The sequence below is a fragment of the Sceloporus undulatus genome, chromosome 2 (genome assembly GCF_019175285.1).
Source record: "Sceloporus undulatus isolate JIND9_A2432 ecotype Alabama chromosome 2, SceUnd_v1.1, whole genome shotgun sequence".
NCBI classification, from domain to species: Eukaryota; Metazoa; Chordata; class Lepidosauria; order Squamata; family Phrynosomatidae; genus Sceloporus; species Sceloporus undulatus.
Window position 1 is genome coordinate 29,924,832 of NC_056523.1, and position 14,320 is coordinate 29,939,151.

General features: G+C 39.4%; 1 protein-coding gene across 1 annotated transcript; it reads left to right on the forward strand.

Annotated features, from left to right (window-relative positions):
* The first annotated feature begins 5,867 nt into the window (after window positions 1-5,867).
* Window positions 5,868-14,131, forward strand: C2H3orf49 (chromosome 2 C3orf49 homolog). Its single transcript, XM_042447449.1, has 5 exons — window positions 5,868-6,003; window positions 7,065-7,384; window positions 8,176-8,288; window positions 12,399-12,509; window positions 13,928-14,131. The coding sequence occupies exons 1-5, from the start codon at window positions 5,888-5,890 to the stop codon at window positions 14,129-14,131; spliced, it is 864 nt and encodes a 287-aa protein (XP_042303383.1). The 5' UTR covers window positions 5,868-5,887.
* The last annotated feature ends 189 nt before the right edge of the window (window positions 14,132-14,320 follow it).

The following is a 14,320-nucleotide window of genomic DNA, read 5'->3' on the forward strand; positions in this document are numbered from 1 at the left end:
TTCACAATTCATCATTTTTACAATGATGGTCCAAAACAATCAAGAAACAATGGTGCTACAGAGAAAGATAAAAGCATACAACACAGTCAGGCCATGGGGCTCCTTCCAGATTGCCAGGGCCAGATAATTTTTACTAACTCCCCCCTCCCATCAGCCCTGTTTACTATCTATAAATCCAAGATGGGTTTTCTTGTTAGCTCCCAAAATTTCATGGCATCCAGATTGTTCCATTTGTACAGTAAATTGTATATTCACCTGAATAGTTGTCCTTCACAGTTGCATCAGGGGTTCTGGCGGGGGCAGCAGTTCCAGTTAACCAATGGACTGGAAAAAATCAGTCACACAGGAAGGTTCTACCATACTTTTAGTCCCTTAAGTCAGACATTCACCCCTTCGAAACAGTCACATCACAGAATGAAATACATAGAATTAAGACAATGCATTCAAATTTAATATCATTGAAAGCAGAAGATGGGGGCATGCACCCTGTGTGGCATCCAGGCAGAAAGAAATAATCAAAAATGTTTTAATTTTTTTTCTTTTTAAGAAAAGACAGAAAAGTTCCTCCTTGGCTTGTTTTTCCATGTGCAGCATTGCCTTCTGCTTTGATTGACTTCCCATGTTTGTAAGGGTGACCCAAACACTTCCACAACATCAATGGGAAAACATTCTGAGTGACGGTGTTTGTTTCCAAGTGACCCATACAAACTTGTCAGCTTCACTTCCTAAGCCAGCAACAATTTCTAGTTACTGCTTTAAAATGTGACACTGCTTTTCCTCCCCTCCCATTGCCAACCTAACAGCGGCATTTCAGGAAAGAACCAATGATTGGCAAACCTTGACATTAAACAAACGAAACTTCAACCCAGGCCACTGAAGTGTGAGCAGATTTCTTTTGCTTCTATTCAGGTAGAGCTGGCAACACAGAAATTTCAGACAATATCTTATACAAGGAATAGCTGGAAGAAAGGCTTTGGAACACAAAGCTTTCTTAAATGTACTTCCTTTCACCCTAGTATCCTGCTCCATGCTTGTTTTCCATGGCTTCCCTATGCACTCTCTACGGACCAGAGAACAGAACCCCTTAGCAAAAGCAGGACCTGGTTCAACACTCCGTTCCCACCCTGAACTTTCAGCCACCTGACATTTGCATCAGCCCCATGGGGTTGAAACAAAAGAAAGGCTGGCAATCTTTGCTAATGCCAATCTGGTTTGCAACATTTGGATGAAAGTTTGCATGTGTGCGTGTGCATGCATGTGTTTGTGAACCCCTCTCTCCATATGTACTTTGGGAAGCAACAGGCAAGACCTGGGAGGGGTGCAGGAAAGTGGCATTGCATGTTCTATGGTAATTCTATCCCAATGATCAGGTGCTCTATCCCACAATTTTCAGGTTTAAGTGTCCATATAGGGAAATGGGTGCTTGGGACAAAAGAATGATTCTGTGGGTATACTGCTATATAGTTGTCTTTCTTCCTAAGCCACCTAGAGTGGTCTGAGCCTCAGTGGTGGTGCTTGATTCCTTTTGGCTTCTTATACTGAAAGGCCTGAACAATTGGGCTGAGCTTGCCTTATGAGGAGTAGCTTAAGACTTCATGGCAACCTTTATTAACCTAATCATGTTGCATGATACAGACCTGGTTTTTTGTGTTAGGTAGGGTGATAGTAATCTGAGTTCGGGGTGGGTGGGATTAAATTGTTGTCATGTTTTGTTACAGACAGGTCAGTTTGTTGCTATTGCTTCTGTTGCTATTGTGTGCCTTTTCTATAAGGTTGCAAGTGACTTGCCCATGGGGTTTTCATGGGCAAGAAGGAATTTGAGCCCTGGTCTTCCATAGTCCTAGTCCAGCACTCAAACCACTACATACTGCTGTCTCTTGACTGATCACTATCAGTTTATTGGAGTTTATTCTTTCTGAAACTTGGAGCTTCTGCTACATTGGGGATTAATCCCCTACCAGGAAGCTAATAGGTTCAGTTTTCATCTTTCTGTTAACTTTGAGTGAATGTCTCTTCATTTTGGCAGATTATTCTAGCCAATCCCTGGTTGGCTCATGGAATGAGGAAATGGTCCAGAGAGTATACCGTCTGGGCATCCCCTTCCCTTAAGTAGAGCTAAATGAATTTGATGGTTTTCCAGGACAATGAAACATTTGGGATGTGGCAAGAGTGGGGATAATTTGAAAATACTGAAGAGGTTCTATGAAACACAGGCCAGAACAAATCTGAATGCCTACTCAGAGATGGCAGGAAAGAAATCATTCTCCTGTGCCACCTCTGTATCTGCATAGGGTCATCTGAGTATGTCCAGGTGGCCAAATGCATTGGGGGGGGGCAGTGATGTCACTAGGATTGGTGTCACCTCTTGTTTTTCCCATCCACCTTGCAACTACAAATTTGAGATTAAGGTGGTTGTTTGGTTTGCTCTGGAGAGAGTGGGGAGGAAGGAAGAAGATATGTTTTTGCATTGAAATGGGGATGTTCCAGGCTTGGCTTGGTTGTGTCTGGTGCTGTTTGTTTGTTTATCTGCTGGGGTGATAGCAGGGGCAGTAGTGAGCAAAGAGAAGAGGGCTGAGGTGGGGTTGTGGTGGGTGATGACTACTGGTGAAATTCAGCCATGGTAGCAAAACGTTGAGCAAATGTTCAGAGCTAGAAAGCACTATAAGTTGCTCATTTGAGGAGGTGAAAGGAGGGAGAAGGAGAGGCTGTGGAGGCCCTGCATATCCCTAATGGGCTCTGTCAGCTCTCTTTTAAGAACAAAAACAAACAAACAAACAAACAAATAAACAAACAAACAAAAAATCAAGGCCATGGGCTGAGTTGAGCTAAACTGAGCTGGATGGGAAGAAGGAAGATAGCATCTTCTTGTCCAGATATAATGAATACTTTTCATTTTGTTTAGTCTGAGAATGTGGACAGGATCTTCAGAGTGGACAAAAGTATCACATTTGTACATGAATTTGCATTTCATATTTTATAAAAATGACTGTAGAATACTGGCCAACTAAGTAAGGGTAATGGTGAATACCTTTTTGGGATAAAGTTTTATTCTATTATGCCCAAATAGTAGTTCAAACTACTATTTTATAAAAGCATTCCTAATGTCTGCCCTCTCCAACTGAATAATTTCTAGCCGGTCTCCAATATTTTAATATTGAATAAGATGCTGGGGTGTATCGTAGTGTCAGCTACAGGAGCCTGGCTTCAAGTCTAGTTATAGGACAGAGACTGCTGTATATATTTTTATGGGATTCCACAGAGTGTGCCCCTATTGGTTCTGCTGGACTACTTTTGATAGCATCAACCCTGGTATCCGGCAGGACTGGGAAGAGAAACGGTTTTGTAATGGCTCTGGTCCTTTCTGAACTCAGAACTCTCTTTCATATAACAGATGACATAGGTCCAAAACACAGTACAGAAATAATCCAGTTTGAGATTGCTTTAACTGCCCTAGCTCAATGCTATGGAATTCTGGGAACTGTAGACATTTAGCCTTCTTTGTCTGGTGCCACAATAACCTACAATTCCCAAGATTCCCTAGCATTGAGCCAGGGCAGCGATAGCAGTATCAAACTGGATTATTTCTGCAGTGTGTTTTGGACCATGGTCCTTAAAGAGGTTTTGGGCTCATGAACAGAAAAGATTGTAGTGCAGTTGTAGGAAACCTGTGACTTCCATCAGTCCCAACTAGAACTGATAATGCTTTTGGAATAATGGGAAGTGTACTCCAACAACATAGCATCTCTCAAAGTATAGACAAATTTCAGATGTGGAATAGTGTTTATTTAATAGACACCATGCAGTGTCAGGTCCATACCCATTCTGCTTTTGCTGATATCAAAAGCCAGCACAACATGAATGTAACCAAAATGTGGTCCAATCTAGATGCCAAGTTTTCCAGAGAGCCAGGCAAAACAATCAAAGCACTGTAAGGAACAAGTGGGATCAGAATATATTCAGTTCTGATGTACTTTTAAAAGATGTGATAGCTGGACACTAAAGAAAAAGTAACACTCCAAGTAATGGTTTGTTTCACAGTATATATGTTTTGCCAATACACAGCTATGTCACATAACAAACCTGCAGTCACAGAAATGATATTCCTATCCTCTGCTGCCCTCTGCTGCTGAAAAAGCACTACTCCATTATTACTGTTGAAGTCCACACAACTGGGGACATATATCTTCTCTACAAATTCAAACATTCGGAGATTGGTAATATTACTTTTTAACCTACAACTGCCAGAATTCCCCAGATATGGGGGCAAGGAGTTTGGTAGTTGTGATTCAAAAAAGTAACTTTACCAAACTCTGTAAATATATGGTGACAAGTTATACATTAAATTGAACATGCTACATAAATATCCTCAAACATTTCAGAGGTGCGGTACAGACCGCCCCTTTGGAGCAGCCTCCACCCGCCCCTTTTCAACTGTAAAAACAATTGAAAAAGTGGAACAGTGGAATGTTAACCCTTCCAAATCAGGACACTTAGAGTGTTTGCACATATGCCAGTGGTTCTTAATTTTTTATATCATATATACATAGAATCTTATCATTGGAAGAGACCCCAAGGGCCTTCCAGTCCAACCCCCTGCCATGGAGGAATTCACAATCAAAGCAACCCCAACAGATGGCCATCCAGCCTCTGCTTAAAGACCTCCAAGGAGGAAGGCTCCACCACTTTCCGAGGAAGTATGTTGCACTGTCGAACAGTCCTTACTGTCAGGGGGTTCCTCCTAATGTTGAGGTGGAATCTCTTTTCCTTTAACTTGCATCCATTGTTCTCTGGAGCAGCAGAAAACAAGCTTGCTCCATTCTCAATATTAACCCCTTCAAATATGTAAACATGGCTATCATGTCACCCCTTAACCTTCTCTTCTCCAGGCTACACAGACCCAGCCGCTCCTCATAGGGCATGGTTTCCAGACCTTTCACCATTTTGTTTACCATCCTCTGGACATACACCATCTTATCCAAATCTTTCTTGAACTATGGTGCCAGATGATCATCCAGCCTCTTGTTTAAAAGCCTTCAAAGAAGCACACTCCAAGGCAGCATATTCCACTGTCAAACACCACCAATCATTCTGTGAAGGTACTTGGGTTTTTAAATGTTTTTCAAAAACTTATTTGCAAACTTCAGTTTTAGTAACAGCAGAAACAACCTTTAAAAAACCTCTTTAAAAAACCCAGTAACAGGAAGGATCTCACAGGTATAACAGACAACAGAAACATTTCCCATACAGTCAGAGTCCAATTCTAACAAGATGGTAATGCCATCAATATGGCTACAGTGGTGAATTGCATGTCTGTTCTCTGACACACACACCCATCTATGTATGAAATGGCTCCTCACAAGAAGTTTGGACATCAACTAATGGGTTGTCCATAGTGACACAGTGACACTGCAGTGACAGTGTGAAATAAGTGAGCTCAGCACTGGTGGAAAGACTCTTCACACCAGTGAAATCATTGCTGGTCAAGGAACATCAGGTCTTTATACTGTGCCAGGAATCCAACGGAAGTGTTCATGATAGCAATCCATACCCTTGTAGACGTAAGAGAATGAAAGGTATTTCATTCTGTCCTTTTCAGAATAGTTGCTTGAATTCTAAAAATGTATCACAACTGTGAGAAGTAATGTGTTGTGCTTGGTCAGTCTGAACATTGTGGAATTTCCCAGGGCTCTGACAAATTATTACCACCTTGTGGCACTCAATAAATAAGGCTATTCCAAAATGTGTCTGAATCCTTACCAGACAAGGAAAGATCTAGGTTCAGGGGAGGACAAAACCTGGGCGTTACCATGCTAGTATCTACATAATGCCTGTAAAGGTCCAGGTTGTTGGAATGTAAGCAGCTCAGCTATCTTAAAAGGAAGGAGACATGCAGCGCAACCAAAGATATTTTTCTCTTAGGTGCTGCAGGGGAAGGCCTTTCAGTGGAAAAACACAGCAAGCTGCAAAGAAAATGGCCCAACTAAAAGAAAGAGGGAGTGAAAGGTGAGTGACAATAATTCTCAACGTATACCTTAAACTAAAAAGTATTGCTTCATAGAAATAATGTAGTTTGACAACACTTTCAGTGCTGTAGATCCATCCTATGGAATCCCAGGATCTGTAGTTTTATGAGGTCTTTACCCTTCTCTACCAAAGAGTGCTGATGCCTCACAAAACTACAAATCCCAGGATTCTACAGGTTGGAGCCATGACATTTAAAGTGGTGTCAAACAGCATTATATCTACAGTGTAAATGCATTCTGAGATGTAAAAATTCCCCAGTGTATCTTATCAGCTCTCTCTTTATCTTTAAGACATGTTGACTTCAGGAGGCATTTGTCTATTGCCTTGAGTGGTTTTTCATAAGTGGATACCCTGGTTTGTTTGGGCTTTTTTTTATATAAGGAGGGGGATTTGTTTTTGTTTATGTTACATAAATTTTAAAATTGTTATTTTAATAATTTGATTTTTGTGAATATTGCGGATGTTTTGTGATTTTTTGTGAATGTTTTAAAATTATTATAAGCCATGCTGGATGTGGTGACTGCAAAAGAGCATTTTCTAAATAATAGACTGCAGATTGCAGCAAAGGATACTTAATTTTAAAACCTTAATTTAAAGTTTTGGTTTAATTTAATTGAAGGATTTTAAACAAAATGTATCTCACAGGATTCAGTTGCAAAAACAAAATCTGAAATGGTTTGGAATCCTAAAACTCACAATTAAAAATTAGTTTCAGTTTTATAATAATACACTGAACTGGCTTCATAAATTAGAATTTTTGGTATCTTAGGTCTAATGTGCACTGCAGAAATAAAGCAGTTTGATACACTTTAACTGCTATGGCTCAATGCTATGAAATTCTGTGATTTGTAGTTTTTTGAGATAGTTAGCCTTCTCTGTCAACTAGCTCTGGTGTCATAACAAACTGCAAACCCCAGAATTCTATACCATTGAACTATTGCAGTTAAAGTGATGCCAAATTACTTTATTTCAGCAGTGCAGATTAGACCTTATTCATTATAAAAATTAGTAATGACTCATTATTTTCTATTTGTTTTCAGACAACCAAGACTCATGCCTACTAAACAGAGTACACTGATGCCTCTAGGACAGTTTCCCAGTGGCTCTGCATCTCTTGAATTCCACATAGGCAAGAAAAAGAGCCTTGTGAAACTTCTAAGGACAACAGTGAGGAAAATCTTCCCATTCCATCAAAAGACAAGCAAGAAAGTCATGCTTCGCAGTGATGATCCTAGTGAGCCACTAATGCCAAGATCAGCTGCCATCCGAAACAAGTGCCAGGTCCTTCCAAAGACTATTTATGAATTCTCTTTGCGAAAAGTACTTCCAAAACAGAAAGGAACGAAACTTTCTCAGAATGGTAATTGGCTTGCTACAGCATGGTTGGCCTTCCAGATGTTGTTGGACTGCAGCCATAGGCAGAATAGGCAGCAGTAAGGGATGATGGGAGATGCAGTTCAGCAATGTCTGGATAGCCACACATTCCCCATCTCTGTGCACTACCAATTGGTCATTGGTGTATTATCGGTTTTCCTGTGCATCGTTTAGATAGAGCAGATCGGTCAAATGGCCTGCTCATGTTTTAGTCCAGTTACTGAAAATGTTTCAGGAGTGCCTATACAATGGCCCAGCACACTAAAGTCTACACATTTAGGGCAAAACTAATCATAACAAGTGTGGAGGGGAGAACCTTGCTTGTTTTCCTGATTTAAACTGCCCTTGCAATGCTATTTGCTTTGCGCAGAAACATTTGCAGATTATATACTGTGTGTAATTCCTTCCCTCTCCCCTTAGGGCAAATGGGTGCAGGACAGGTGTAAACATTGCTTCTCCAGCTTGAGATAGTCTTGTAATTTAATTTTCCTAATTCACAACAGAGGATGCAGGTTCTGGGACTATTACATGCAGTGCTCCTTGCACAGAGTGACCAGACACCCTCCTTTTCCAGGACATGTCCTGCATTTCAACATTTTGTCCAGGAGGAATTTCAAAATGTCCTCCAGGATAGATAATAAATCTTAAGGCCTCGTTATGTTCTTGTCCTGGCATAGTAAAGCAATAGCATTTACTCTGGGTTAATAAATTGTATAGAAACAATTGATAAATACAGTTGTTTACATTTAGCTTCTCTTATCCTTTCTTCTTTTGAAGCATCAGTTCAGCTGGATGTGAACATTGTGGAGCAACGTAACATAGAGGCAAAAAGGCTGACAAGGATGACTAGACGTATCTCTGTGGTGTCGTTGTCTCCTGGGATCCAAAAGGTAGCTGACAGTTTTCGAAGAAAATTAGATGGATTGGGTTTATTAAACTGCAGTTTATTCACTACAGAATGAATGGGCATTTTACCTCTGTGAGATGTAAAGGCCCAGAGCCCATTCATCTATGCCACCCTTTTCATTCATTTATAGAATCATAGAATCATGGAGTTGGAAGAGACCGCAAGGGCCATCCAGTCCAACCCCCTGCCATGCAGGAAATCTCAATCAAAGCATCTGCGACAGATGGCCATCCAGCCTCTGCTTAAAGACCTCCAAGGAGGGATACTCCAGCACTCTCCGAGGGAGTGTGTTCCACTATCGAACAGCCCTTACTGTCAGGAAGTTCTTCCTAATTTTGAGGTGGAATCTCTTTTCCTGTAGCTTGCATGCATTGTTCCGGGTCCTGTTCTCTGGAGCAGCAGAAAACAAGCTTGCTCCCTCCTCAATAGGACATCCCTTCAAGTATTTAAACAGGGCTATCATATCTCCTCTTAACTTTCTCTTCTCCAGGCTAAACACCCCCAGCTCCCTAAGTTGTTCCTCATAGGGCATGTTTTCCAGACCCTTCACCATTTTGGTTGCCCTCCTTTGGACACACTCCAGTTTCTCAACATCCTTTTTAAATTGTGGTGCCCAGAACTGGACACAATATTCCAGGTGGGACCTGACCAGAGCAGATATAGTTATCAATGCAGGTGCTATGTTAATACATTTACAATACACTAACATCTTGGGCATCCTGCATCACCTGAAAAATACAGTTTGTTGATATGCATTGTAGCAATAGCAAATAATTTTCTATACTGCTTATGAGTAAACTAAGCACTAAACACTGTCCACAGTATCCTCAAAACACTTCTACAGCACCACATCTCAATTGAGTTTATTTTCTTCTTAGGCCCAGAATATCTGAAAGATTGTCATTTCCTATGGAAAGCTGCCATTCTTACAATACAGTCAGCCCGCCATATACATGGATTCAAACATCGACAGCTTGAAAATATTTCAAAAATACATAAATTATTAAAATTAATTATTATTAAACTTTATTTCTATAGCGCTGTAATTATACCTTGATTTTGCCATTTTATATAAGGGACACCATTTCACTATGCCATTGTATTTATTTTTTTATTTTATTTATTAGAGTATTTATACCCCGCTCTTCAGCCCTAAAGGCTGTATTTAATGGGGTTTGAGCAGCCACAGATTTTAGTATCCACAGGGGATCCTGGAGCCAAACCCCAGCGTAAAACAAGTCCCCACCATATTTGGGGAGGGCTTTCTCTTGATCATACCACCATTAGAGGTCCATTTGGTGAGAGCATGGGACAGTCTTCTTGGTGGCTGTTCCCAGGCTGTAGAATTCCCTTTCCTAGGCTGGCCTCTCTCGTCTTAATCAGTCGAAAGGAGATGTTTTATTGGAGGTATATGCACTGTATTTTTAACTTTATTTGTTATGCCTTTAAATGATATTACATTTTGTACTATTTAATGGCATTTTAATATCATAACTTAAAGCTTTATTGTTAGGCCTTTAAATGATTTTGCACTTTGTACTATTTTATCACATTTTAATATGATAACTTGCTTAACCATTTTAATTTTTTTATTATCAATTTTCACCTTTGCCTTGTTTTAATCTTATTGTAAGTTGCCTTGGGTCTCACACCAGGAGAAAGGTAGAGAATAATAAAAATATCCATTACAAACATTAATCCCAAAAGGAATTTATATCTGCATAAAAGTTGCTCTTTAGTTCTTCATTTTCATCAGTACTTTTCCTCTCCTTTTGACCTGTTAACTTCCACACGTTTTGTTCATTTTTCCATCTTTTCAGTATTTCGATTACTTCATCTCAAACAAGATATTGTAAAACAAGAGGGAAGCAAAGAGAGCAATTAATTACTGTTGAAGGATCATCTGGCTGCATGATTCTTGCTTCTAGAGCACTTGATCTCATTCATGTTGTGCAACTCTTTTGCTAAATACAGAAGTATAGAGGTTAATACAGTGCAGATGTCTTTTGGATTAGTATACACTCTATTATACTACCACTTGACCTATGAGAAAAAAGGTTAATAAACCAGGAAGACTGGATTAAAAAGCAAAGTTGCAACATGTCGGGCCTTCGTTCTTCAAAATAAAATGTAAAGGGAACCTTAGTTTTCTTAAGATATGCTTGAGAGATAAGAGTTTGGTTTCCCAATTTTTAACAGATGATTTTTGTAGGGGAAGCTGAGATTTCCCAAATCAGTTTGGTTGTTGCTACCCCCTCCTGGTCAGATTTGGAATTAGCTTTGTCCTTTTTTAATTTGTTCAGAAAGTGTTTACATAGCACCAAACATGTTTGTGCTGTGTGTGTTATGTATATGCATACATAAATACATATATGTATACATAAAAGGCAGTCTGTGTGCGTGTGTGACATAACCAAGAAGCATATTAGTTGGAGTGTTTGTATAAAGTGCTCTGGAAATTGCTTTGATCAGATCAAGGTTGCATCCATCACATTACAGTACTAACAGTTTATTGCAAGATGCCCAGGAGCTTGCTATGGAGTTTTGGATCTCTTCCATTGTCTCTTCTCCTTAATGATACCTTAAACATACAGGTTGCTGCTACTGTTATTTTGCTAACATGCATAGTATCACATACATGTTTAACCCTCCTGCTTTAAAAAAATTAACATGTAAATTCGGTATCTTAAGCTAATCTTCATAAAGATGTTCCTCTGATTATAATTATTTACTTACTAAATCAGTTCCATAATTAAAATGACTACTACTACTACTACTACTACTACTACTTCTTCTTCTTCTTCTTCTTCTATCCTGCCTTTCTCCCAACATAGGGACTCAAAGCAACTGATTTATGTCCTGAAAAGGATTTAGCAATCTTTTAATAGATTAACAAATCTACAAACATAATTTTAAATGTGGATTATTAAAGATAATGTGGATTATTAAAGACAGGTGCCCCAATAAGGAAGGTGTATCCTTAATATATAGTATGAAATTACCAAGTACATAGGGTTCACATTGAATTTTGATGCGAGAGCCAAATACAATTCTCAACCTAGTTCCACGTAGCCCTAAATGACATGTGTGCCACTCCAGCTAAAAGCACCTGATCCCATCTGATCTTTGAGGCTCAGTAGGGTCAACTCCAGTTAGTATTTGGATCGGAGACCATAATAAATAACAGGTGCTGTATGTCAGAAGGAACTGGCAAAGCCACCACTTCCTTGCCCAAGAAAACCCTATTAAATTCATCAAGTCACCAAATTAAGTCACAGGCAACTTGGAGGTATACACACACACACACACACCATCTACAGAGTTGGGGTAGTGAAGTGACAGAGAGACTACGGCAGAATGGGATTGAGGGAAGAAGGAAGGTGCAAAGTACTACAAATCCTATCCCACTTTGGTCTGTTCCCATCTATTGGTGTTTCTGACCCAACCCATTGTTACCATGTGGCACCTGCCAGTACAGCCCTGAATAAATGTAACCCTTAACCAGGATGACCAGATGTCATAACCGCAGAGGACAATGGACCTCAAAAATGTAGGACATTACACAATAAAAACTAAAAACCCTAATATTCATTTCATATACATTTACAGCTATCTTACATATACTGCATTTTTATGTACTCAACCATAGTTTTCTAATGAATTTCCCTGCGTTAAATGGTCTTGTTGGCTTGCAATATATTTACAGTATAGAGTTCTAAGCAAGACCAAGGCTTAAAACTGTACTTTACTAGCAACAAACCCTTGACTGAATCTACGTTTAAATTGTTCCTTTCATTTGTCCATTGTGCTGAAATTAAGGAGGGGGGGAACCTTTCAATATTTGCAATGTGTCCTCAAGCAGCTCATTGTCTAACACCATGTTTGCTGTCCTTTACCATTCCAAGAAACAAACATGCCCTAAGCTCTGGGTGCAAGTCTTGTCTGCTGATGGTCCTAGGAAGAAAGAGTGTGTATAACAGTAAATCCCTTGCATGTGTGGGGAATTTATTTTTTAATAAAAAATCATGGGAAGTCCTCGTTTATGTGGAAACAGAATGTTGTTCTCTGTAATGTTTTCTCATTGTGTTACTAGGTTTCATATCTGGAAAAAAAGAAAAACATCCCATTGTTCAAAAAGAAGAAAAAAAGTATGCCGTCAGTGTGGTACCATTCAAATGTTACACTAGAGAACCTTCAAATGCAGGTGTCTTAAAATAATTTGTTGTTCAATTATATGATGAAATACAGACTTTGCGCTTCCTATTGTTACTCACCTGTAGCTCTTCTACTTGCATATTAGCAGACAATGTGTTGTACCATTTTGTCAGCCTGGTCCTAATTACCATATTTGAAAAACAGTTCCAACTAATTTTATGGGGTTTATCTCTCAGGACCAGCTCCAGATATTTCATTGCATGAGGGTAAACAGCCTTGTTCCCCAAAGTTCAAGATGCCCATGGCTGATCAAATAATTTTGGCACCCTAAACAGAAAATTCTACAAATCCCATTCCCTGGGAGTAAAAGTATAGTGATATCTTAACAGTTTTGTGGGGCACCAGTGTGTGGGAAATGTCTTCAGACTCCCAGAAGTTGCACAGAGCACAGCCCATTGGTCTTTGAGTTTCACTCAGAATCCAAATAATCTGTTTTACAGGTGTTATACAGGTGTTTATTCCCATGCAATTAGCTGCTCTTTTACCATAGCTACCTATGAGCCTATTTTGTATTTTTGAGATGCTGCATCATTGTCTTCTACCAGTGATGTCTTGTTTGACTTCATTCAAACCAAACAACTGATATTTCCATCCAAATTAAAGTGTCCCACGTATGTGGTTACAACTTATCCTTTAATGATAGATAAAATGAATGTCTAGTCGTAACTGACTATAGGGGTTGTGGTCATCTCCATTACTAAGCCGAAGAGCCAGCATCGTCCGAGCACTGCTCTGGTGGTCATGTGGCCAGCATGACTGCATTGAACGCTGTTACCTTCCCACTGAAGTGGTACCTATTTATCTACTTGCAGTTGCATGCTTTTGAACTGCTAGGTTGACAGAAGCTGGGACTAGTAACAGGAGCTCACCCTATCATACGACACTCAGGCCTTGAACTGCCAACCTTCTGATCTTCTGAACTGGCACCTTAACCACTAAGCTACCACACCTCTGTTCTTAAATTACATATATATGTGCATATATATATATAGAGAGAGAGAGCGAGAGAGAGAGAGAGAGAGCGCGCACCTTATCTTTTCTGCACAAAGTACTGCAAACATAGATAATCACAGTCTCTAAAGCAATACAATAAGGAAGGCCAGTATTACTGATACTATCATACAGAGGGGTTCAAGATGACAAGTGGTGGTTTACATAAGAGTGCTTTCAGTGAATTCATGGATGTGAAATCTGAATGGAGAAATCCAACTCATATATTTAATTACTACTTGACGTTACTGTCATGATGAACACACATCTTATTGTATCTGTTATAAACTGCTTTTACTTTTTACCATGCTTAAAAGCACCACCACTCAGAACAACCCTGTTCACTGAATAAAATCTTTTATCATTTTATCATTTCAAATATTGTTACACTTCCCATTTTTATATGTTTCCTACTAGGTGGATAACCTGTTGGATAACATCAGTGAAAAATCTGTACAACTGTTGGCTTTGAGAGGTGCAGAACTGCAACAGTGTGAGTCTTTGGGAAACAAGATTCTCCAGTCCTCTAAGCAGTTTCAAAAAGTCTCCTTGAGGACAACAAAGAAGCATAAACTGAAAAATATGTGTTTCCCTTGTAAATTTTGTTGTTTGAAATGGTAATAAGGCTATTGCCTTTCTATTATAAACATCATAAAGATTTCTATATTTAAACATCTTGCAAACTGAGGTTATGCTACTTCACATTTTGAATAACCTGAGCTCAAAAAAGGAGGGTGATCTTACTTATTAGTAGCACTCCAAATGACACTGGAATGTGGCTTTTTACTGGGTAGTCCAGTTCAAGAACAC

What these genes read in the sequence shown, in the direction of transcription:
- C2H3orf49 (XM_042447449.1), top strand. Translation starts at nt 5,888, where the DNA reads ATGCAGCGCAACCAAAGATATTTTTCTCTTAGGTGCTGCAGGGGAAGG. An exon ending in AACGAAACTTTCTCAGAATG is followed by an intron (nt 7,385 to 8,175) that starts GTAATTGGCTTG and finishes CTTCTTTTGAAG; the next exon opens with CATCAGTTCAGCTGGATGTG. An exon ending in TAGAGAACCTTCAAATGCAG is followed by an intron (nt 12,510 to 13,927) that starts GTGTCTTAAAAT and finishes GTTTCCTACTAG; the next exon opens with GTGGATAACCTGTTGGATAA.